Genomic DNA, 24,827 nt, shown 5'->3' with positions numbered 1-24,827 from the left:
ACAAAGAAGGACACTACATAATGAGCAAGGGATCAATCCAAGAACACATAATTGTAAATATTTATGCAACCAACATAGGAGCACCTCAATACATAAGGCAAATGCTAACAACCATAAAAGGGGAAACCGACAGTAACACAATCATAGTAGGGAACTTTAACACCCCACTTTCACCAATGGACAGATCATCCAAAATGAAAATTAATAAAGAAACACAAGCTTTAAATGATACACTAAACAAGAGGGACTTAATTGATATTTGTAGGACATTCCATCCAAAAACAACAGAATACACTTTCTTCTCAAGTGCTCCTGGAACATTCTCCAGGATAGATCATATCCTGTGTCACAAATCAAGTCTTGGTAAATTTAAGAAAACTGAAATCGTTTCAAGTTATCTTTTCTGACCACGATGCTATGGAACGAGATATCAATTACAGGAAAAAATCTGCAAAAAAACAAACATATGGAGGCCAAACAATACACTACTAAATAACCAAGAGATCACTAAAGAAATCAAATTGGAAATCAAAAAAATACCTAGAAACAAATGACAATTAAAACACGATGACCCAAAACCTATGGGATGCAGCAAAAGCAGTTCTACGAGGGAGGTTTATAGCAAGCACTACAATCCTACCTCAAGAAACAAGAAACATCTCAGATAAACAACCTAACCTTACACCTAAAGCAATGAGAGAAAGAAGAACAAAAAAAAAAACCAAAGTTAGCAGAAGGAAAGAAATTATAAAGATCAGATCAGAAATAAATGAAAAAGAAATGAAGAAAATGACATCAAAGATCAATAAAATTAAAAGCTGGTTCTTTGAGAAGATAAACAAAATGGATAAACCATTAGCCAGACTCATGAAGAAAAAAAGGGAGAAGACTCAAATCAGTAGAATGAGATATGAAGAAGTAACAATCGACACTGTAGAAATACAAAGGATTGTGAGAGATTACTACAAGCAACTCTATGCCAATAAAATGGAAAACCTGGAGAAATGGACAAATTCATAGAAAAGTACAACCTTCCGAGACCGAACCAGGAAGAAATAGAAAATACAAACAGACCAACAGACAAGCACTGAAACTGAGACTGTGATTAAAAATCTTCCAACAAACAAAAGCACAGCACCAGATGGCTTCACAGCCAAATTCTAACAAACATTTAGAGAAGAGCTAACACCTCCCTTCTCAAACTCTTCCAAAATATAGCAGAGGGAGGAACACTTCCAAACTCTTTTTACAAGGCCACCACCACCCTGATACCAAAACCAGAAAAAGATGTCACAAAGAAAGAAAACTAGAGGCCAGTATCACTGATGAATATAGATGCCAAAACTCCTCAACAAAATACTAGCAAACAGAATCCAACAGCACATTAAAAGGATCATACACCATGATCAAGTGGGGTTTATCCCAGGAATGCAAGGATTCTTCAATATACGCAAATCAATCAGTGTGATAAACCATATGATCATCTCAATAGATGCAGAAAAAGCTTTTGACAAAATTCAACACCGATTTATGATAAAAACCCTCCAGAAAGTAGGCACAGAGGGAACTTACCTCAACATAATAAAGGTCATATATGATAAACCCACAGCCAACATCGTTCTCAATGGTGAAAAGCTGAAACCATTTCCTTTAAGATCAGGAACAAGACAAGATGTCCAAACTCACCACTATTATTCAACATAGTTATGGAAGTTTTAGCCACAGCAATCAGAGATGAAAAAGAAATAAAAGGAATCCAAATCGGAAAAGAAGAAGTAAAGCTGTCACTGTTTGCAGGTCACATGACACTATACATAGAGAATCCTAAAGATGCTACCAGAAAACTACTAGAGCTAATCAATGAATTTGGTAAAGTAGTAGGATACAAAATTAATGCACAGAAATCTCTTGCATTCCTATTCACTAAGGATGAAACCTGAAAGAGAAATTAAGGAAACACTCCCATTTACCACTGCAACAAACAGAATAAAATACCTAGGAATAAACCTACCTAAAGCGACAACAGACCTGTATGCAGAAAACTATAAGACACTGATGAAAGAAAATAAAGATGAAACAAACAGATGGAAAGATATACTATGTTCTTGGATTGGGAAAATCAACATTGTGAAAATGACTACACAACACAATCTACAGATTCAATGCAATCCCTATCAAACTACCAATGGCATTTTTCACAGAACTAGAACAAAAAATTTCACAATTTGTATGGAAACACGGAAGACCCCGAATAGCCAAAGCAATCTTGAGAAAGAAAAATGGAACTGGATGAATCAGGCTCCCAGACTTCGGACTATACTACAAAGCTACAGTAATCAAGACAGTATGGTACTGACACAAAAACAGAAATATAGATCAATGGAACAGGATAGAAAGCCCAGAGATAAACACACACATATGGTCACCTTATCTCTGATAAAGGAGGCAACAGTATACAATGGAGAAAAAACAGCCTCTTCAATAAGTGGTGCTGGGAAAACTGGACAGCTTCATGTAGAAGAATGAAATCAGAACACTCCCTAACACCACACACAAAAGTAAAAGTCAAAATGGATTAAAGACCTAAATGTAAGGCCAGAAACTATAAAACATAGTTTTATAAAACACAGGCCGAACACTCTATGACATAAATCACAGCAAGATCCTTTTTGACCCACCTCCTAGAGAAATGGAAATAAAAACAAAAATAAACAAATGGAACTTAATGAAGGTTAAAAGCTTTTGCACAGCAAAGGAATACATAAACGAGATGAAAAGACAACCCTCAGAATGGGAGAAAATATTTGCAAAAGAAGCAATTGACAAAGGATTAATCTCCAAAATTTACAAGCAGCTCATGCAGCTCAATATCAAAAAAACAAACAACCCAATCCAAAAGTGGCCAGAAGACCTAAATCGACATTTCTCCAAAGAAGATATACAGATTGCCAACAAACATATGAAAAGACACTCAACACCGCTAATCATTAGAGAAATGCAAATCAAAACTACAGTGAGGTATTACCTCACACCAGTCAGAATAGGCATCATCAAAAAATCTACAAACAATAAATGCTGGAGAGGGTGTGGAGAAAAGAGAACCCTCTTGCACTGTTGGTGGGAATGTCAATTGATACAGACACTATGGAGAACAGTATGGAGGTTCCTTAAAAAACTAAAAATAGAACTACCATACGATCCAGCAATCCCACTACTGGGCATATACCCTGAGAAAACCATAATTCAAAACAAGTCATGTACCACAATTTTCATTGCAGCTGTATTTACAACAGCCAGGACATGGAAGCAACCTAAGTGTCCACTGACAGATGAATGGATAAAGAGGTGGCACATATATACAATGGAATATTACTCAGCCATAAAAAGAAATGTAATTGAGTTATTTGTAGTGAGGTGGATGGACCTAGAGTCTGTCATACAGAGTGAAGTCAGAAAGAGAAAAACAAATACCGTATGATAACACATATATATGGGGGGGAAAAAAAGGTTCTGAAGAACCTAGGGGCAGGACAGGAATAAAGATGCAGACCTACAGAATGGACTTGAGGACACGGGGTGGGGGAAGGGTAAGCTGGGATGAAGTGAGAGAGTGGCATGAACATACATACACTACCAAATGTAAAATAGATAGTGGGAAGCAGCCACACAGCACAGGGAGATCAGCTTGATGCCCTGTGACCACCTAGAGGGATGGGATGGGGAGGGTGGGAGGGAGACGCAAGAGGGAGTAGATATGGGGACATATGTATATGTATAGCTGATTCATTTTTTATAAAGGAGAAACTAACACACCATTGTAAAGCAATTATACTCCAATAAAGATGTTTAGTAAAAGAAATTATATTGTTTGGTTTTTTTGTTGCTGAGTTGTAAGTGGTCTTTATATATTCTGGATACTAGACCCTTATCAGTTACATGATATACAAATATTTTCTCCCACTCTGTGGGTTTTCTTTTCACTTTATTGTTGGTATATATTGAAGTGCAAAAGTTTTAAAGTTTAGATAAAATCCAATTTATTTATTTTTTCTTTTGTTGCTTGTACTTTTGGTATCTTATGTAAGAAACCACTGCCAAATCTAAGGTTATGTAGATTTTTAGCTATGTTTTCTTCAGAGTTTTATGGTTTCAGCTGTTTATTTAGGACTTTCATCCATTTTCAGTTAATCTGTGTATATGGTGTGAGGTAAGGGTCCAAATTCACTTTTTTTGCATGTGGCTATCAACTATCACAGCAGCACCACAGATATATGGGTTTATTTCTGGACTCTCAATTCTATTCCATTGACCAAACTCCTGTATTTAACCTGTGTGCTTCAGTTTCTTTACTCACAAAATGAGGATAACAATAGTAGCCATACCCCACAAGGCTATAATTAGAGGCTGACAGAACATATGGAAAGTACTTAGCTAACAGTATAGCACACTGTAAACACTGAGGAAGGATATTACTGTATTATTATTATTATTTTAAAATTATCATCTTCAACCTTCTCACAGACTGCTCCCGCTAACTTCTGGTCTTTTGCACTCTTTTAGGCATTTAGGTTGTTAATTTATTTTTTTGGAAAGATGGAAAAAGGTAAATGTGATAGCCTAGGACCATGATATCAGGCATGGGAATAAGCAAAGTTTTTGATTTCTGAACCCTCCTTAATACCCCACGCATGTCCAACTTCTGGCTGAATTCCCACCCCACACAGCCATCCTTATACACAACAACAAATCCAATCTACTGCATGGAGACAGAAGGGAAAGATGTCGTCACCAAGTTAGATCTTCTGACTAAAAACAAACAAAAAACTATTAAAAGTTTGTTTCTCTCTCCAATTTCCCAGGTCTTTTCCTTTCTGCATCTATTCTAAGTAGATGACACCAACTTAAAGATTCACTTAGGAGGCATCCCATTTTAAAAGTAAAAAAAGAAAAAATAATTTAAAGAAAGTATTTAGAAGTCACTTCTCTTCCTTCCCTCTGAAGAGTACCCACCTGCGTCATAGGCAGCTCCTAATTTCCACTGGCACACTGTAACCCTGCATCCTGCTCCTGTGAGCTGATCACTAGAGAACTCTGCCTCAAGGGACTTCCTTCCTGCAGACTCAGTTTCAAGAACCCTTACCAGCCTTGCCAGCCTCAGCTTACCTCTGTGCCCCTCAAGTTTTTCTATGAGCTTCTGTGAGCCAACCCTCGCCTGGACACCCTTATATCCTTAGTATCCAGTATAGCCTGGCCCCCAGGGCTTCAACGCGGAGTTTATCCATGAGTCCTTTCCTGCAGAAGGTACAACCACTTCCAATGACAGGAGGACTTCGTCCTGCTTCATTTCACTGTTAGTCCTAGACAATGACTTCTTTTTGGAAAAGAATATGCCTTCCAGGCAACTCTTGACTCTTCTTCCCATCACTGAGGATTTCTTGTGTTCAGATTTATAGAACTGAGGTATGAAAGAATAATCTTGGGGTATGAGGGGTGTACCAGAATAGAACAAACAATATGCATTCAGAAAGCACCCCAAGAGAAAAAAAAAAGTCAACTTAACAGCATTTCCCATCTGTAAAGAGATAGAGAACAACTACATGGTGGCTGGCAGCTTTTTTGTTTTTATCATAATAGAGGAGGGTTGCAGGGCAGAATGAGCAAGAATTAGCTCCACAGAACATCTGGACTCAAGCTGAAACCCTAAGAGACGGAGCTAACTGAGGGTGTATGACGGCAAGGGCAGCTCACATGTGGTGAGAACTTTATAGGAGAAAAAGCAGTTTTTAAAATTATTTAATCTGAGCCTCCTAACGCTTTTAAGTATTCAAAATAGTTGCTATAATATCTATATTATTCTTCTGGGACTCGAATCACAATTAGGAGACCTGACCCAAATCACATGCCACATGGGAGCAGGACCGAACATTAGAACCCTAAGGTCCAGTTCCAGGATTTCCCTCATCCTTAACAATGAACAAACCATCTCATTTCATCTCCAGATGCTCAGGAATCTTTCCAAAGTAAATACATACATATAAATTTCCATCTGTTGATGAAGACTATAATTTCATAAATAATTTTGGTAAAAAACCTAAATCCATAATTTTTTAACCATATGTTTAAAAAACAGGATATATGTATCTCTATAACATATACTATTATTAAGTTCCTGCACTTGCGTTTGTAGAAAGGGGGCTTAGGTCAATTTGTGCGAAGAACTTTTAGCATGCAATCTACTGGGTCAACATCTGGCACCAACTGTGACACTCCTCTCTACAGCTCTCCTTGCACTTGACTTCTCTCTTTCTTAGAAAAGTCAACAAGAGCAATAACAATACTTCCATTGTACTTGTCCCTGGTCAGACCTCCCATAGAAAATACTATTTACCTCTGGGCACCACATTTTAAGTAAGATACATTTAGACATTTAAAAAGTTGGATGAAAAATTAGCTATAGGAAGAGACTGAAATGTTATCAGGGATGTGTGAGGAGACCCAGAGTTTGCAGACCATGTCCTCCTCCTCTAAGCCTATTTATTTGTATTAATTGCTTATTTTTAGTGACACCAGAGTCAGATCTGCCGAAAAGTCTGCTGAAGTATTGAGATATGTTCTTTGGAATTTTTTATCTTTTCTTTGCTTTTTGTTTTTACCTCTAACTTCTGGTCTTTTATACTCTCTTAGGCATATTGCATTATCCTGGTTATTTTTAAATGAACTGCATTACTTTTTACATGAACTGTATTCCTTTCATTTGAGAATAGAAGGCTATTCTGAACACGTTATAAGAGTAAACATTATCAGAAGAAGATATGATTTAAAAAATGTGGCAGACTAAAGTCAATAAGAGGTTATATGAAAAGGAAAAATATACACTGAAATGCTAATCTTGCTGCCTTACCAAAAGTTACAAAGTAACACTGCAGGTATCAGTGGAATACTAAATAAGCACTGACAGGAGTTGTTTATGGAGAGATGATACACAAAGATTCTGCCTGATGCTTAAATACTGCCCCCATCCTCCACTCCAAATCATTTCTGTTCTCAGGCAACTTAACTAATGAATCAAAAGTTTGAGAGACAGAAATCACATGTGTTTTGTATCTAGTAAGAAATCACATGTGTTTTATATCTAGGACTCTAAATACAGATATATACCACTCCAGGAAGTTAGTTTAGGTGCAGCCCACTTTTTCCCAAATTAAGGAAAGTATATCTTGCACACCAATCAAAAAGTAGAGGAACCTCAGTATAATAAGCTGGTTTTCCTGCAGTGTACCGCCATAAGAAAGCCTCAGTATCTTAGGAAACCGCATGTGAGATATGCCCATAAACTCTTAAGACAGTCTGCAATCAACTTCCCCCTTTTGAGGGAGAGGGGCGATGGGGTTCCAAAATTATATTTGTATCATATAAAATGTGCAATAGATACAGACCTGTGAGTGATGGGGAAATGGACTGCTACTCCCAGTACTGAGCAAATTTTACAAAAGGTTAAAGTTTAAATGGCTTTACTGATGTATGGCATTACTATCATTAATTAAAACAAGCACTTACTGAGAATTTAACATAAATGATCTCATTTAATTTTCATGATTTGGATGAACTAGATATTATTCCAATTGCATAAAAGAGCAAACTAAGGCTGAAGCAGTCTGTATTCAAACCCATGTCTAACTCCACAGCTCCTGCTATTAACCATGGCATTATCTATTAATGAAACTAAACAAAAGGATTAAAATTAAATCTGCATTTCTCTTTCCATTTTTCTTTCCAGTAAAGGAACAGTGAAATCCTAGAATTAAAATAAATAAATAATTAATTAATTTTTGGATGCGTTGGATCTTCGTTGCTGTGCGTGGGGTTTCATTAGTTGTGACAAGCGGGGGCTGCTCTTCATTGAGGTGTGTGGGCTTCTTACTGAGGTGGCTTCTCTTGTTGTGGTGCATGGGCTCTAGAGCACAGGCTCAGTAGTTGTGGCACACAGGCTTAGTTGCTCCACACAGGCTTAGTTGCTCTGTGGCATGTGGGATCTTCCCAGACCAGGGCTCGAACCCGTGCCCCTGCGTTGGCAGGCAGATTCTTAACCACTGCACCACCAGGGAAGCCAGAAATCCTAGAATTTTTACTGTTTGTTTTGTATTTTTTTAAAAAACATTTTTTTTGTTGTTGTTGTTGATTCTCACAACCCCATGAGGGAAATACTGTTTGTTTTTTGTTTGCTTTTGTAAATTTATTTATTTATTTTTGGCTGTGTTGGGTTTTCATTTCTGCGTGTGGGCTTTCTCTAGTTACGGCGAACGGGAACTACTCTTTGTTACGGTGTGCAGGCTTCTTGTTGCAGAGCATGGGCTCTAGGTGCACGGGCTTCAGTAGTTGTGGCACGTGGGCTCAGAGTTGTGGCACATGGGCTTAGGTGCTCCACGGCATGTGGGATATTTCCGGACCGGGGCTTGAACCCGCGTCCCCTGCACTGGAAGGCGGATTCTTAACCACTGTGCCACCAGGGAAGCCCCAAGAATTTTTACTCTATGACTCACTGGAAAATCTACTGTGGATTCAGTAAATCAAAATGAAAAACGTCTCATGTATGACAGCCATTTAAGTTTGTTGTAAAAATTAAAGCAGTGTATTTGTAAAATAAAGATTAATTCTGTACTTCCAAAGATAACAGTCTACATTTTAATTTTGGTATACTTAAGGTGGTAAAAATAACACCAGGTCTCTTGAAAAGATTCTATGTATCGATAGCAAAAGGAATCATACTCTTCCAAGTAATAAGTGAAATGGAAATAAATTTCATTCAAGATGTATTCTGCAATTTAAAAGCACAGAGGATAGCCCCTATCACCTCTACCCATCTCCTCTTACACTACGTGCTCTTTGGTCACACAGCTCAGCCCTGCAAACTACTAAAGGTGTTGCAACTACCCCACAATTATCACTTTCATCACTTCAATTCCTACTTCTTCCACTAAATATACTTTTGATATTTAGTCTATTTGTTGGTTCCAAAATATTAGCAAAACAGGTCTCACCCCTTTTAAAAGAGAGCTAAGGGAAAGGCAAGGATAATTCAATTGCAAGAAGATTCAAGTATGTGGTAGCAACACAGGGGGTAGGAGGTTATGTTAACAATCCTTTTAAAACATAAATCAGAACCACACTGAAAACAACAGCAACAACAGTTGGGGCTTGCCTCTCCCGTTGCGGAGCACGGGCTCCAGACGCGCAAGCTCAGCGGCCATGGCTCACGGGCCCAGCCGCTCCGTGGCATGTGCGATCCTCCCGGACCGGGGCACGAACCCGCGTCCCCTGCATCGGCAGGCGGACTCTCAACCACTGCGCCACCAGGGAAGCCCCCAATATTTTTTTTTAAGATTTTTTTTTTGTGTGAACCATTTTTAAGGTCTTTATTGAATTTGTTACAATACTGCTTCTGTTTTATGTTTTGGAGTTTTTGAACCTGAGGCATGTGGGATCTTAGCATGTGGGATCTTAGCTCCCTGACCAGGGAGTGAACCCGCACCTCCTACCCTGGAAGGTGAAGTCTTAACCACTGGACTACCAGGGAAGTCCTGGTGGCAATGTTTAAGCTCACAGTGTGGGTAGCAGTCTTGTTCAAAGTCATATTGAATAATCTGAGCCCAGCTAAAAGTCCTAAGGGCTTTAAATAAATGGGAAAATACTTGGAGAATTCTCCCTCTATCCCCTGCTGTATCTGGGATATTTTCTATGGAATTACAAAAGAATAATAGAAAGTGAAGTTTAAAAAGTAACTTACTTTACCAAAGGGTAAGGGTGGGGGAGGGATAAATTGGGAGTATGGGATTAACAAAGGCACACTACCATATATAAATTAGATAAACAGGGTTTTACTGTACAGCATAGAGAACTAGATTTAATATTTTATAATAAACTATAATGGAAAAGAATTTTAAAAAAGGAACATAGATATATACATATATATGTGTATAACCAAATCACTTTGCCGTACACCTGAAACCAACACAATACTGTAAATCAACTATACTTCAATGTTTTAAAAAGTAATATTTTTAAAAAATCTGACTCATGGGCTTCCCTGGTGGCGCAGTGGTTGAGTCTGCCTGCTGATGCAGGGGACATGGGTTCGTGCCCCGGTCTGGGAAGATCCCACATGCCGCGGAGCAGCTGGGCCCGTGAGCCATGGCCGCTGGGCCTGCACGTCCGGAGCCTGTGCTCCTCCACAACGGGAGAGGCCACAACAGGGAGAGCCCCGTGTACCACAAAAAAAAAAAAAAAAAATCAAAAATCTGACATCTTTTTTCATATATAAATTTACCTATCTATCTATCTATCTATCTATCTATCTATCTAAGGCTGTGTTGGGTCTTTGTTGCTGTGCACGGGCTTTCTCCAGTTGCGGCGAGCGGGGGCTACTCTTTGTTGCGGTGCACGGGCTTCTCATTGTGGTGGCTTCTCTTGTTGCGAAGCATGGGCTCAAGGCACGCGGGCTTCAGTAGTTGTGGCTCATGGGCTCTAAAGTGCAGGCTCAGTAGTTGTGGCGCACGGGTTTAGTTGCTCCATGGCATGTGGGATCTTCCCGGACCAGGTATCGAACCTGTGTCCCCTGCACTGGCAGGCAGATTGTTATCCACTGTGCCACCAGGGAAGCCCAAAAGTAAGTCTTAATATCAGCCAGCTCAAGAATTTTGTTTTGTTTTTTTTTTTCTTGCCGTACGCGGGCCTCTCACTGTTGTGGCCTCTCCTGTTGCGGAGCACAGGCTCCTGACGCGCAGGCTCAGTGGCCATGGCTCACAGGCCCAGCCGCTCCGTGGCACGTGGGATCTTCCCAGACCGGGACACGAACCCGAGTCCCCTGCATCGGCAGGCGGACTCTCAAACACTGAGCCACTGAAGCCCAAGAATTTTTTTCATTGTTGTCTTCTTTCCAGCCAGAGAAGTTACTACATCTATTCTTGTCATATTAAAAAGGGATGACCCACACTTTAATAAAAACAGCATGGGTTAGTTAGGAACTGGAGTCCAAGTCAAACCTGCCATCAATCAAATGTGTAACCTTATATACAGACTTAACTTCTCTTATGCCTTATTTTTTTACACCTGTAAAATGATGCCAAAGCTTCTTCCAGCTCTGTATTTTGTAATGAAGAAGCTCTCTTAATTAAGACCAAAGAAATTAAGAGGAAATAATTATGATGTCATCCAGGTAAGGGTAAAAAAAATGAGAATTTAACTTACTTGGATGTTCCAAGCCTTTTCATTTTTTTAAGGTATATTATTACACTTCATTTACTTTCAGGTGCATAAAATTGAGTGGTAGTATCCTATCCACGATAGAAAGATATCTCAAATTTGCCTTTATTGTTAAATAAATCATAGTACATTCATAAAATGAAAATATTATGCAGTTATTAAAAACCATACTTTCAAAGAATAATTGAAGTTAAATTTAAAAAAGCCAGAATCAGTGAGTTAATGTAAAGCATTTAACACAAGGTTAGCCATATGATAAATGTTTAACAAATGATATCAACTCTAATAACATCGTTGTTATTAGCAAAACATTGTTAATCCCGACTTTGAAAAAAATATGAAAAATATGTATGAAAAATAAAAATGATGGAAGAACCATGAAGTGATAGCAGTGGTTGTGTGGCTGTCTGTGTGAGATTACAAATGGTCTTAAATTTCCTTTGTATCTTTTGCAAAATTTGGGTTTTTTTTTTCTTTACAACTATGCATTGTTTTTATAAGATTTACCCAAACCAGAATTTTAAATCTTTGCTTCTGTTTTAGATTTTAATCAGTTCTATATGATAATCAGCCACGATCTTCTAGAATAAGGATCAACACACAATTCTACTTGAACACAGTTACAATAGAACACTTACTTCTTTGACTTTAGAAAGCATTATATTAATTTTGAATATCATTATTCATGAATATGAATTATCATGTGATATGTCTATAACAATAAATTATATTAAATTTGAATTAACCATAGAATTATGTCCTGATAGTGTCTTCTTTTATTTTAAAATGTTCTAGTTGGTTACAATGATTTGGCTTACCAGAAAAAAACCAATGGCTAAAGCAGTCAATGACACAGTAATTTTGCTATTTGGTCTACCCTAGCTAAATGAGGCTGCTATGGTAATTTTATACTTACTCTCTACTACTCCTGGAATTGCTCTATAATGCTGAAACTGGTAGAAGGATTTTTCCAACATGTACTCAGGATTTATTTCTTCTACTCGTAGTAAGTTCAAGACCATGTTGTAGGTCAAATGGAAAGCACTATTTAGTGGATCAGCTGAGCCCTGAGAGAAAAAAACATGTCAATGTTATAGATTTTAAAAATAAATTCATAACAATATTTTTAACCTCCTGAACTGCTTAATAGTTTAGTCTTCGCTAAGGAATACTACAGAAATGTATTAAGTTCTTTCCTTTAAATGACCAATACAAAGTGATAAAACAGTTGATCTTTGGGAAAGTGAAGGAGGGAAAAAAAACACCAACTAGGACAGTAGCAGTTAAAATACTGTTGGCCAAGTATGTTTAGCTCTCTGCCTTCTAGGTACTTGACAGGATTACACATTTTGCCCTCAGTGGGGAGGGCAAATAAGTTTCAGTGATGTTATCACTTCCTGGTCAAATATTTAACTGCTGGTGTGAAAAGCTACATTTTCCCTGCTGGCACAGTGACTGCTAATGTTCAAGATGGTGGTTTCTCTATCAGCTTGAATCCCTAAACAATAATAAGCATAGTCTCTTTTGTAAACGTGCAATGAACAAGTAAAGAGAAACAAACCTTTAAGTTACTGGATTTAGGTTTGTTACTGCAGTATAACCTGGCCTATGCTAATAGAGCACACTAAATTTATTTCAAAATGACATTCAGAAAAAATTAGTTATTTTGAAACTCTCAGCTTCCTGAAATGACATAAAACTGCCTAAATGTTTCCCCAAAATTTACAGACCAGTCTTTGTCAACACTTTGGTAATTCCTCTTTCTCCTCCTAATTGTGGCTGTTACCAAAGAAGGGCTAGTTACAATAGTGTGACCTTAATTTGCAACAAGGTTTATGTCCAAAATACTTCCTTGAGATCTAAACTTTTCTTACAGTGTTTCTTCAGGAATACTTTCTCTTTTCTTTTCTTTTCTTCTCTCTCCCTCCCTCTTTCCTTCCTTTTTTTTTTTTTAATATATATTTTTTGGCTGCGTTGGGTCTTCCTTGCTGCTTGCGGGCTTTCTCTAGTTGCGGGGATCGGGGGCCACTCTTCGTTGTGGTGAGCAGGCTTCTCATTGCGGTGACTTCTCTTGTTGAGGAGCATGGGTTGCAGGCGCACGGGCTTCAGCAGTTGTGGCTCGCGGGCTCTAGAGCGCAGGCTCAGCAGTTGTGGCGCACGGGCTTAGTTGCGCCAAAGCATGTGGGATCTTCCCGGAACAGGGTTCAAACCTGTGTACCCTGCACTGGCAGGCGGATTCTTAACCACTGCACCACCAGGGAAGCCCAGGAATACTTTTTTCTAAATGCAAATACTTCCTAAGATTGAAAATTGTTATGTAGTGCCCAAATGAGAATGACCAAATTCTTGGGAGATACATGCTGAAATATTTACAAGTGTCACAAAACATGCAAATCTTTAAATGGCATAGCAAACTACACAAACACTGTTAGGGTATTCAGAGGCTTTTAAATTGAGGTTCATAAGCCAGCCTTATTGCATTCAGAATTATAAATGTATGAGTATATGATTTTATGAGGAGAAGGAGCAGAACTTTCAACAGTCTCAAATGGTGGTATTCCTTAACTCCTGAAAAATCAAGAGCCATTTACCCTAGGGGGTTAGTTAGTAAGTCCCTAAAACCTTATTTTTTATCCACTTTCCTTGAAAATAGGGCCAAAGGGATATGTGGAGTTAGTAATGAAAATCACATTCTTGGGGAAGAGAGGAATGAAAGACAACTTCAGCTACTTCATAATTTTGCAAACAGACCAACTTTTTACTATTCTATTATTTTTCTTTTCTACTATTACCTCCTTTAAGAAATGTGGGGCTTCAATATTGCAAATGTTTATTTCCAACCTCAAGCTCTGCTTCTATATTCAAACTGCTGTAGAATACACCTATCTGAATTCTCCATCACCTTAAACTCAACATAGCATTTTAACATTGTATCCAAGTGACCCCAGGACAACCCCAACTTATACCTGATATATTGATATAATTATTAATAGTCTCTTCTTTCAGTATTACAGTATCCCAATTTGATGCTAAAAAATATGGCTATACAGCCGTTCCCCAGTGTCTTCGGGTTCCCTATCTGAGGATTCAATGAACTGTGGCTCGCAAAATCCTTGGGAAAAAAAATTGCAGAAAGTTCCAAAAAGCAAAACTTGAATGTGTCATGCAGCACAGGCAACTATATACACTGTATTTATGGCTATTTAAATAGCGTTTACATTGTATTCCATACTATAAGTAATCTAGAGATGATTTGAAGTATACGAAAGATGTGCATAGGTTATAAGCAAGTACTCTGCTGTTTATGTAAGAGACATGAGCATCCTCTCATTTTGGTGTTTTAGTATACATGGGGGTTTTGGAACCAATCCCCTGAGAATACCAAGGGAGGACTGTAACTACACAGAATACTATTTACTCTTAAAGAAGAAAATTCTGCAATATGTAACATGGATGAACTTTGAGGATATTATGCTAAATGAAACAAGCCAGTCACAGAAAGACAAATCCTGCATAATTCCTCTTATATGAGGTATCTAAAATAGTCAAATTCATGGATTTAAGGAGTAGAATGGTAGTTGTCAGAGACTGAGAGGAGGAGTAATTGGAAAGTTACTAATTAAAGGGTATCAAGTTTCAGTCAAGTGAGATAAATAGAGATTTGCTATACAACAGTCAACAATATATTTTACACATAATAATTTATTAAGAGGACAGATCTCATCTTAAATGTTCTTTGCACAATAAAATTTAAAAACCCTTTTATTAAATGAAATGAAAGACAATAGAAATTTACACTTACAGGGTAACAAATCTAGAGATGTCAAGTAAATGGAATGAAAAAATCTGTACTAAAGGCACCAGATGCTGCCATTAAAATATTACCTCCTGACTCGATTATTTCCAAACACAGAGTACGAGGTAAGAAAAATACTGTTTATTATATGAGACAAAATTTAAAGACTAACACAAATTTTCAGTCTTGACCATTTCCCTAAAAGAAAGAACTAAAGTTATATGGACACTTAAAGATGGGTTTCCAAGTGTTAATCTTTAAAACTGAAAATAAGACACCATATGATCACTATGAATATGTACAGATAAGCTTTGTCTTTACTCATATAAAAACATTTAAAAGAAAAAAAAAAAAAAAGAACTTTACCTATTTTTGCTTCAGCTTACCAGGCTTCCTACAACCATATCTCAAATTCTCCATGCAGTTCCTAAGTCTTAGAAGTTGAACACAGTATATTTCAGAGATGTTGACCTATGTATGTCTTAACATGTTTTGAAGATTATTTTAAGTAGCTAATCAGCTGGCAGTTAATTTTATATTTTAATTCATGTTAAGCTTCCTATCTTATTGATAGTGTTCTCTATGGATATGCTTAATAATTCCTTACTATCAATACATGGAGAAGGAGAAGGAAAGCAATCAGGTAGGTCAAACTTCTTTGAGAAGCTCTTCAAAATAAAACAAAAATCTTAGACAATCCAAAACACAAATATTAAGCAAGCAAAATGAACAGGTTAATTTGAAATAAAGCTTATAAATTTATTATTGGGATATTATAATCTCTCAACAGGATGAATTAGAATGGTAGATTGTAGAATTAATTCATGAAACTATCTGGGCTTACAAAGGTATAGGAAGATAACTGTGCACAATACTGATAATATCTGCCCTACTTCCTGCGCTGATAAGTGAGAAGTGATTTGTGCAGTGGAGTGGGCAGATATAGAGGTATCTCAAATTTGGAGGGCAAAGTAAACATTTCTGCCCTCTGCAGATCTCCATCCCCTCCACTGAACGACTTGCTCTTTTCCTATTAGAACAGAAAGTAGGGTACAAAGTATCAGCAATTTGAGCAGTTACCCTCTTCCACCTTCCTAAGCCCAGACAGTTTAGTAAATTAACTCATCTACTCAGAGAGGTATTTGAACTGACACATTTAATTTCAATGTGGTCCTGAAGTATGTTTCTCAAATTCCTGGTGAAGGCACAGAAGCTTAACTTGTTACCTTAAGTAGTTGTTTTCCAATTGTTGGGCTCATCTTTTCATCTACCATAAGAATTACAATTCCTCTGTCATCCATTCCCCTCCTTCCAGCACGACCAGACATCTGAATGTATTCACCAGAGGAAATCTGAATGAACGTAATTAAAAATGCAAAGTTTAGGAGAAAACCTGGTGAAAAACATATTCTTAAAATTATTCTTATCATAAAGTTCACAAGCACAAGCTACACATTCCAAGACAGCAAACAAGATTAAAAACATGAACTTTTAGGAAAGTTTAAGTAAAAAGACAAAAATGCAAAACACTTAAGAATAATGTTGCAAAACTAAATTTTAGCTCCAAAATGATCAAATAGCTATAGAGAAATACTGGCTAATTCACCGGCATAAAAAATATCTTTGAACTAGATATTCTGGAAAACAGGAAAGTTTAAGAAAGCAAACAATGACCCAAACTCTATTAAATACCAATTCTGTCTTGATCATAACAAATTTTCTTAATTTCCAAATGAGATTAATGTAAAAATCAACACATACAAAAAGCACAATTTCTATTTTCTCACTGTATGTCCTTGGCATTCAGAAGAGTCCATTCATCACTAAGAACCACCTAAGGGAGAAAGGTTAGTAAGTCTCCCATGCATAGTCTTTCAGGGTAAAATTGAACCACCTGAACACTGGGCAAAGTTTTATCTGTAAGTACATGTGTACTTTTCTCCTGTTGGAAGGGTCCAGCATGTTCGGACTCTCAAAAAATGTTTGACTCAAGAAGAGTTGCAAACCACTGTGCTATGAGAAGGCATATTACTGATAGCATCAAAAACAGACCTAACGACCTGGGACCAACCTTAAAGATCAAAAAAGAAATTTCAAAAAGGCAGTCCAATAAAATCTCAACAGCACTCAAGGGCACTGTTACATTTTGACACATTATGATTTTTAGATTTCATAATTAGGATCTTGAATCATCAAGAAATGGTTGTTTTCTTAAATTCAATTACCCACTTTACTACATACCCTTCCCTGGGGTCCACTGGATGCCAAGGAGCAGGTAAAGTCACGAAAAACTTATTTATTTATTTTCTTGTAGCATCAGTTTTATTCAAAGAATTAAGTAATTTTAAACTGATGATGAAGAATTTTAAAATTTACATTAACTTAAAATATAAAACATATGGAAGACTTTATCCACTTTGCAATTAAAAATTATATTCTACATGAAATAGTCTTCTTTTGACTTAAAAAAGTCACAAGTTACAGAAAGTTTCTGAGGCCTTCTCAAAACTTTGAGGCCTTCTCAAAACATAGAGGCCTTCTCTATAACGCCTCCATGACCACTTATATACAAGTAACTTCTTTTCTTGTGTTCTATCCTTCCTATACATACTTCTCAGAGCCCATAAAATAAACTTCCACCTGCACTAAGTCTCTTCACAGTAGGGATTAGTTTGGTTTTGTTTTAAATTTAGCATCCTCAGTATCTACCATAGCTCTAGGCCCATAGTTTAAGTTTGGTAAGAAGCAATTACTTCCTTCTGGATTAAGGATTTATTTTTACTCCAATTCACCATTTCACTCATGATCCCAACTTTTGCCTTAGGAAAGACATATGTGCAAACCTGTTAAAAAAAAAAATCTCTATTTTAAACCTAAAGAGTAAAACAGTGAGCTACAACTGTAGCCACTATAGTAGAGGTGCTTTAAATAACTTAAAATTTGAAGAAATAAAAATTCTAGACATATTTTAAATGCATTAAAGCATTCATGACTCATTTGCACACTTATCCCTCATCACTAAACTCTTTCACCTACTTTTTGGTTTTTGTTTTTGGCTAAAGGACAGAAATATAAAGGATCTGAAATTTAACTTTGATGAACTACTCATATTAGCTCAGGTACAAATTTTAAAGTACTTAGAACTGAAAATCTCAAAGACTACATGAGCCAAAATCATCTTAGGTAAAACAACTGAAGTTAAAAGTTATTTCAATATATGAATTATTTTACTTACCCATCGGAAATCCTTCCCATCAAATTTTCGGGCGTTTGTAAATAAAACAGTTCTAGCTGGCATGTTAATCCCCATAGCAAAAGTCTCAGTGGCAAATAAGGCCTAAATGAATAAGTATACAATTAAACACATATTGTAAACTGAAAAACTAGTTTCGTTAATAAATTACTCAAGTATAAATAAATCATTAATTTAAAAAATTAGTTAATGAAATTTTACAAAAATAAGACACGCTATCCGAGGTGTATTTCAGTATTTTATATACAAAATTATTAAATTTACATATAATTATGTATATTAAATTTATATAATAATATTTAATGTCCCTTGGATCCCAGAAATTTTTTAATTCAGGGAAAATAGTCTTTCTTTCTGTAACTCCAGTGGTGGTAACTTGGAGAGACTACTACTGCTCTAATGGACAAAGCATTATTAGGCTGGAGAATATTTTTCTAAACACAGTCTCATTTCCTGGTTTCTTCATTGATGATGCAGTGGTTTTAGAGACACCTTTAAAATCTGAGGGGAGATCAAAATCAGTGGCACTTTATGTTCACATCTAAGACTTTACCAAAGAGCACACAAAGGTATGTGTACAAGTTAAGTCACTGAAGTACTGTTAAATAATCTAAATTTTCATCAATAGGCAACAATATAAAAACACTTTATTTCATCAACTTAACAGAATGCTATTCATCTGTTAAAAAGAATGAATAGCAATGCATATGAAGAAATTGAATAACGTGGGTAATATAATCACTTTTGTTTACAAATTAAATCAAATGTTATTTGTATGTATCCTAGTGGATATTTCTAGGAAGTAAAAGGCAATGGTGGTCTTTAATTTTTCACTTTATGTACAGTTATTCTATTTGAATTCTACAATCCACAAGTATCACTTAAAAGATTCTTTAAAATGGGTCTCAACAAAACATGCAATCTATATGAGGACATCAACAGGGCCTTACCAGGACCCAGGTACAAATAGTGACCAATTCTTTATCTAAAATACCTCAAGTATGGTCTTTAGGGTGAGTAAATTTCTTTTAAATATCCTAGTTAGTGCTGAAGTTCTCATGACAAATCTCTAATCTGATTTTTAAACATAAAATAATTTATGAATCATATAAAGGCTTACAACTATATTTTGGAGTTGTTTCCCATTTTCAACATCCCATTACTGGGTACAGACATCAACATAATATTAAAAATTAAATTAGACTCTCTTTGGTTTAAATGAGAACATCCTAAAAACTCTTTCATAAGTGTAAACAGCAATTCTCCTTGTCTTTTCTAAACTAGTCCTTTTAATCTGTATACAGAATGGAGTCCACTTACAGTATCAACTTCAGGTCTGAAAATTAAACAGCACCTTCTGGAAAATTCTACACTGTATTCAGTAATGATACCATTTCTTACTTTAAGACTAGGAAAAGAAACAAATGACTTTTACCTATAGTCCAAAATTTATGAAGTATAACACTGTATACAAAAATAAGTTCATTACCTAAGCCGTTCCGTTCGACTTACTTAAATAACAATTAAAAAAAGTTGCCTACAAACAGTGTTCTTGATAACTTTCAAACTGCTCACATAACACAATTTTAGGGCATAATAAATAAAATAAAATCATACCTTTATCAATCCTTCAGAAAAGAGAATTTCTATAGTTTCTTTCAAAATAGGAAGTAAACCACCATGGTGAATACCAATGCCCCTCTTCAAGAGAGGAAGTACATGTTCAACCTACGATTGGATTCAATTTTATTTTTAAAAAGATGTGAGGAAAAGAACTTTTAAAATGTGAAACTGACAAAATTAAGAAAAATCAGTAATCAAGAAAGAATGCTGTTTAAAGAAATTTTATATAACTTTTCCAGAAAAACTAGAAAGCAAACCCATATTCCCACAATTAAACTTAAAACACAATAAAATTCTGTCCTAGCTTTAATATGAAAGGCATGTTTAAATAAACTTGATAAATGTTTTGCTTCCTCATTCAAATTTTCCAGCATTACTTCATCTCCTCTAAAAAAATTAAAGGTTATGACAGCAAAGTTTGCATCTGCATGAAATAAACTTAAAAAATACCAGCCAGGAGTTCCCTGGTGGCACAGTAGTTAAGAATCCGGCTGCCAATGCAGGGGACACGGGTTCGAGCTCTGGTGCAGGAAGATCCCACATGCCGCGGAGCAACTGGGCCCGTGAGCCACAATTACTGAGCCCGTGCTCTAAAGCCCATGAGCCACAACTACTGAGCCCGCGTGCTTAGAGCCCATGCTCCACAACGAGAGAGGCCACTGCAGTGAGAAGCCCGTGCACCACAATGAAGAGTAGCCCCCGATCGGCACAACTAGAGAAGGCCTGTGCACAGCAACGAAGACCCAATGCAGCCAAACTAAATAAATTAAAAAAAAAAAAATACTAGCCAACTCAAACCAAAAGAAAATAAATAACTATAAAGCATATTTAATATAAATATGTACTTTATCTAAAAACAAATGAATTACTGAAGAGTTCATTAACACTATTAAATACCATTAAATTTTACTATTAGAAGTGTGCTAGGATAACAAGTATGTATAAAGACATGGCTCAGCCCTTAGATACTAATAATTCAGCTGGAAAGAAAAATTACAATAAGATTTCATAAATTAAATACCATTTTAAATACCAAGAAACATGCAATTGCAGTCTTATCATAAATCCCACACAAATCAAAGCAAACATCTGTAAGCAGAGTATGACCTTCCAATTTTTCTTTTCACAAAATAAAACTATCATATAGTATTAGGTTGGGCTAAAGCATTAGTTCTCAGTTTCGGATGCACATTAGAACAACCAGGGGAGTTTCTGAAATATTCTAACGATCAGGACACACACCAGACAATTAAATCAGAATCTCTGGAGTGGCAACAAGACATCAGTATATTTTAGAACTCCTAAGGCAATTCTAATAGTCAAAAGAAAAAACCACTTTAATTAATTAAAGCAAAGTAGAAATCAAATTTCTCATTAAACTTAGGTTTGCTCTATTGTTTTGTTTGGTAGCCTTATGAATTAAGAAATTCACTGACTTCAAATTAGCATTAAAAATTTTGTAGTATTAGGAACAGAAGTAGTAATTTCCAGATCATGCTAGCTTTCAGAGAAAAGTTTCTTCAAGGCAGCAAATGTTTCCTTTTGTCACCTTCTTAGAAGTTCAAAATAAGAATCAAGGTATCATTTCAGTGCACAATGCAACATATTTACTGCAGTGTGCAAACAGTGAAATATATAATATAGTAACAAATCCAGGAAATACAAAGTGAATATACACTATCTGTTAATAGCCACAGTCTACTTAATGACATAAAACACACCTGAGGGAGCTTTTTATCTTCATCTGACAAGCAGTCAATTGCGTTACTGAATACTTCTTCAACCATCTTCTTTTCTTCATCTAAGAGAGAAAACCCAAGGGCATATAAGTATCTAAATGAGTCAGTGATAACAAATTTCACACACTGCAAAGAATAAGAGTCTATAAAGAGTAAAAGTAAAGACTCATTATTTTAGATAGGCAGAAGGTAAAGTAGATCAAATTTTCTACATAATTATTTAATAAAATTCATTGCCTTTCAAAACAGATCTAGCAGAGTTAGTCCACGAGTAAAAAGTACTATCTTATAAAAGCAGTAACAGTAACTACGCTAGGTATCTACATGCAATATTTAAGTCAAAAAATTATAGGACACAGGGATTATTATTACTCACTATTAAGGAAAGTAAGGCATTGAGCAAATAATGGGCATTGGTATTAACGTTACATCAGCAATTCCAAAGCCTATGCTCTTAACCATTACACTGCCTTCTTATAAAGTGACTATTTGTCAATAAGTATTTGTTGACTTTATCAATATATAACCCTGCAACATCAAGCACATACAGCACTGGTAGTTATAAGAAAACATTTCTAAGTAGAGCAATTCACTCAGTCAAAAAATATATATATTATTGGCTTTAGGAGGGTATATGGGTTATCTGTCATTTGTTATTTTTTACCCATGGAAAAGTAAAAATTAGCTTTAAAATCATGGGATTAGTTCTGTGCCTTGATAAAGAAAACAAGACAACTGAAATTTGATTCTGCATGACTGAAGATATTATTTACTTCTCACTGCACAGGATCAGATATGTAAAAGGATGAAATGAATGACAACTGGGTTGGTATTTGGCATGCTGCAATTTTTGCCTAGGCTATGCTACTATCTAGCTGTGTGACTTTTAAATGGTTACATTTACAGTTAATAAATGAGAATAATATATTCATTTGCTAGAAGTTATTTTACTTTATTCAAAAATTATACCACAGTTAGGTACAGGGGCAGGTCTCCCCAGTTTGGATTTCTAGAAGAATGAAACATAACAGAAGGTAGTCTGACCAAGAGACTAACCTTAAGTTATCAGACAGAAAACCACAATAACCAAAGAGCTATGGCAATGAAGTATAAGAAGGTATGAGTCTAATATTTCTTACTAGGGGTCTTTGGGTTTTATATAGAACAATGTATTATACTTACCTTCCAATAAAAGAAGACAGAAGAAAGGAAAAGAAATGATAAATTGAGGGCCTTAAAGCTTTTACAAATGTGATGTAACTACTGCTGTAACTGTAAGGTGAACTGCAAATTCTAACAATACACAAAAATGTCTTACCAGAAATATATTTACGCTAATTTTCACGTAACATTAAAACTATACTGAAATTATATAGTACCTGTGTTGAAATCTAATTTGGTCATTTGAAGTGCGTAGGCTTCACAATCTTTCTTACTAAAACTGAAAATAATTACAGGTTGAAAGTTTCTTTCCATAATCATCTTCACAATCTTGAACACATTTGATGGTCCTGCAAAAAAGGTACATAAACCATATCCAAAAATTAACTCAAAATGGATTGAAGACTTAAATGTAAAATCTAAAACTACAAAACTCTTAAAAAATATATAGGAGTACACCTTCATGATGCTGGGTTAGGCAAAGCACTCTTAGATATGATACCAAAAGCATAAGCCACAAAAGAAAAAAAAAAACCTGATAAACTGGATTTCAGCAAAATTTAAAACTTTTGTTACTTCAACAGACACCAACAATAAAGATAACTCTAACTCACAGAATGGAAAAAAATATTTACAAATCAGATATCTAATAAAGGTCTAGTATCTAGAGTATAAAAGAATCCTTACAACTCAACAACAAAAAGACTGTAATTTTTGAATGGGCCAAGGATTTGAATAGATATTTCTCCAAAGATAAACAAATGGCCAGTAAGTACAGGATCTTCATTAGCCAACAGAGAAATGTAAATAAAAACCACACTGAGATATGACTTCATACATACTAGAATGACCATAATCAAATAGACAGGCTACATTAAAGTACTGGCAAGGATGTGGAAGAAATGGATACCTCATATCCTCCTGATGACAATGTATAATGGGGCAGACACTTTGGAAAATAACTTGGCAGTTACTGAAAAGGTTAAACATAGAATTATCATATGACTCAGCAATTGCACTAGGTATATTCTCATGAGAAAAGAAAACACGTTCACACAAAAACTTGTAGTACACAAATGTTTACAGCAGCATTAGTCACAACAATCAAAAAGTTGAAAACAACCTAACTGTTCATCAACTGAAGAATGAATAAATAAAATGTGGTAAAATCATACAATGGAATGTTATTTGACTATAGAAAAGAATGAAGTACTGACATATGCTATAACATGGATGAATCTTGAAAACAAGCTAAGTTGCAAAACACCACATATATCATGATTCCATTTATATGAAATGTCTAGAAAAGGAAAATAGAAATAGAAAGTAGATTAGTGATTGCCTAAGGCTGAGGGGTGGTGGGGAAGAGGTTGGGAGTAAATGAAGAATGACTGCTAATGGGTATGGGGTTTCTTATTGCGTTAATGAAAATGTTCTAGAATTAGATAGTAGTTGCACAATTTTGTGAATATACTAAAATCCACTTAATTGTACCCTTCTTAAAAATGGTGACTTCTATGATATGTGAATTGTATCTCAATAAAAAAACTGTGGGGACAGCTGCATAATTCTGTGAATGGACTAATAACTGTTGAATTGTATACTTTAATGGGTGAATTGTATATGAACTATATCTCAGTAAATGTCATAGAGGAAAAAGAGATTAAAACTTTATTCACCCAATTTTATCATACACTATCTAGATCTTTATACAGTCCCCTGAGGGGGAAAAAGTTAAATAAAAAAACCCCAAAAAATGTAATCTGAAAATACAATTTACATGTAAAATTCTCTTAAAACAAAGTTCCAAATTACCTTTTGTTCCTCCTTTTCTCCCCTTCTGATCTCCTTTTGCCAAATCACCAGCATCTCGAAGTACCTGCATCGCAGTATTAAAATTATCCTCTCTGAAGTCACCCTGGAATCACAAAATTTTTCTGTGTAACTTAGTATCTAATCATAATGCAAATATTTTTTCATACCTCAAAACAAAGCT

General features: G+C 35.8%; 1 protein-coding gene across 1 annotated transcript in view; it reads right to left on the bottom strand.

Annotated features, from left to right (window-relative positions):
- MTREX (Mtr4 exosome RNA helicase) overlaps positions 1–24,827 on the bottom strand; it is a 146,504-nt gene that overhangs the window by 64,616 nt on the left and 57,061 nt on the right. Inside the window, exons 10-16 of the mRNA XM_067730704.1 lie at positions 24,647–24,749; positions 23,050–23,181; positions 21,653–21,732; positions 19,926–20,036; positions 18,291–18,392; positions 16,282–16,407; positions 12,176–12,326 (exon numbers count right to left, since the gene is read on the bottom strand). Of these exons, the coding sequence (XP_067586805.1) occupies positions 12,176–12,326; positions 16,282–16,407; positions 18,291–18,392; positions 19,926–20,036; positions 21,653–21,732; positions 23,050–23,181; positions 24,647–24,749 (805 nt within the window). The remainder of the gene's footprint in view (positions 1–12,175; positions 12,327–16,281; positions 16,408–18,290; positions 18,393–19,925; positions 20,037–21,652; positions 21,733–23,049; positions 23,182–24,646; positions 24,750–24,827) is intronic.

The sequence above is a fragment of the Pseudorca crassidens genome, chromosome 3, assembly GCF_039906515.1.
Source record: "Pseudorca crassidens isolate mPseCra1 chromosome 3, mPseCra1.hap1, whole genome shotgun sequence".
Taxonomy (NCBI): Eukaryota; Metazoa; Chordata; class Mammalia; order Artiodactyla; family Delphinidae; genus Pseudorca; species Pseudorca crassidens.
Note: the sequence above shows the minus strand (reverse complement) of the source record. Positions and strands in the feature narration are given on the sequence as shown.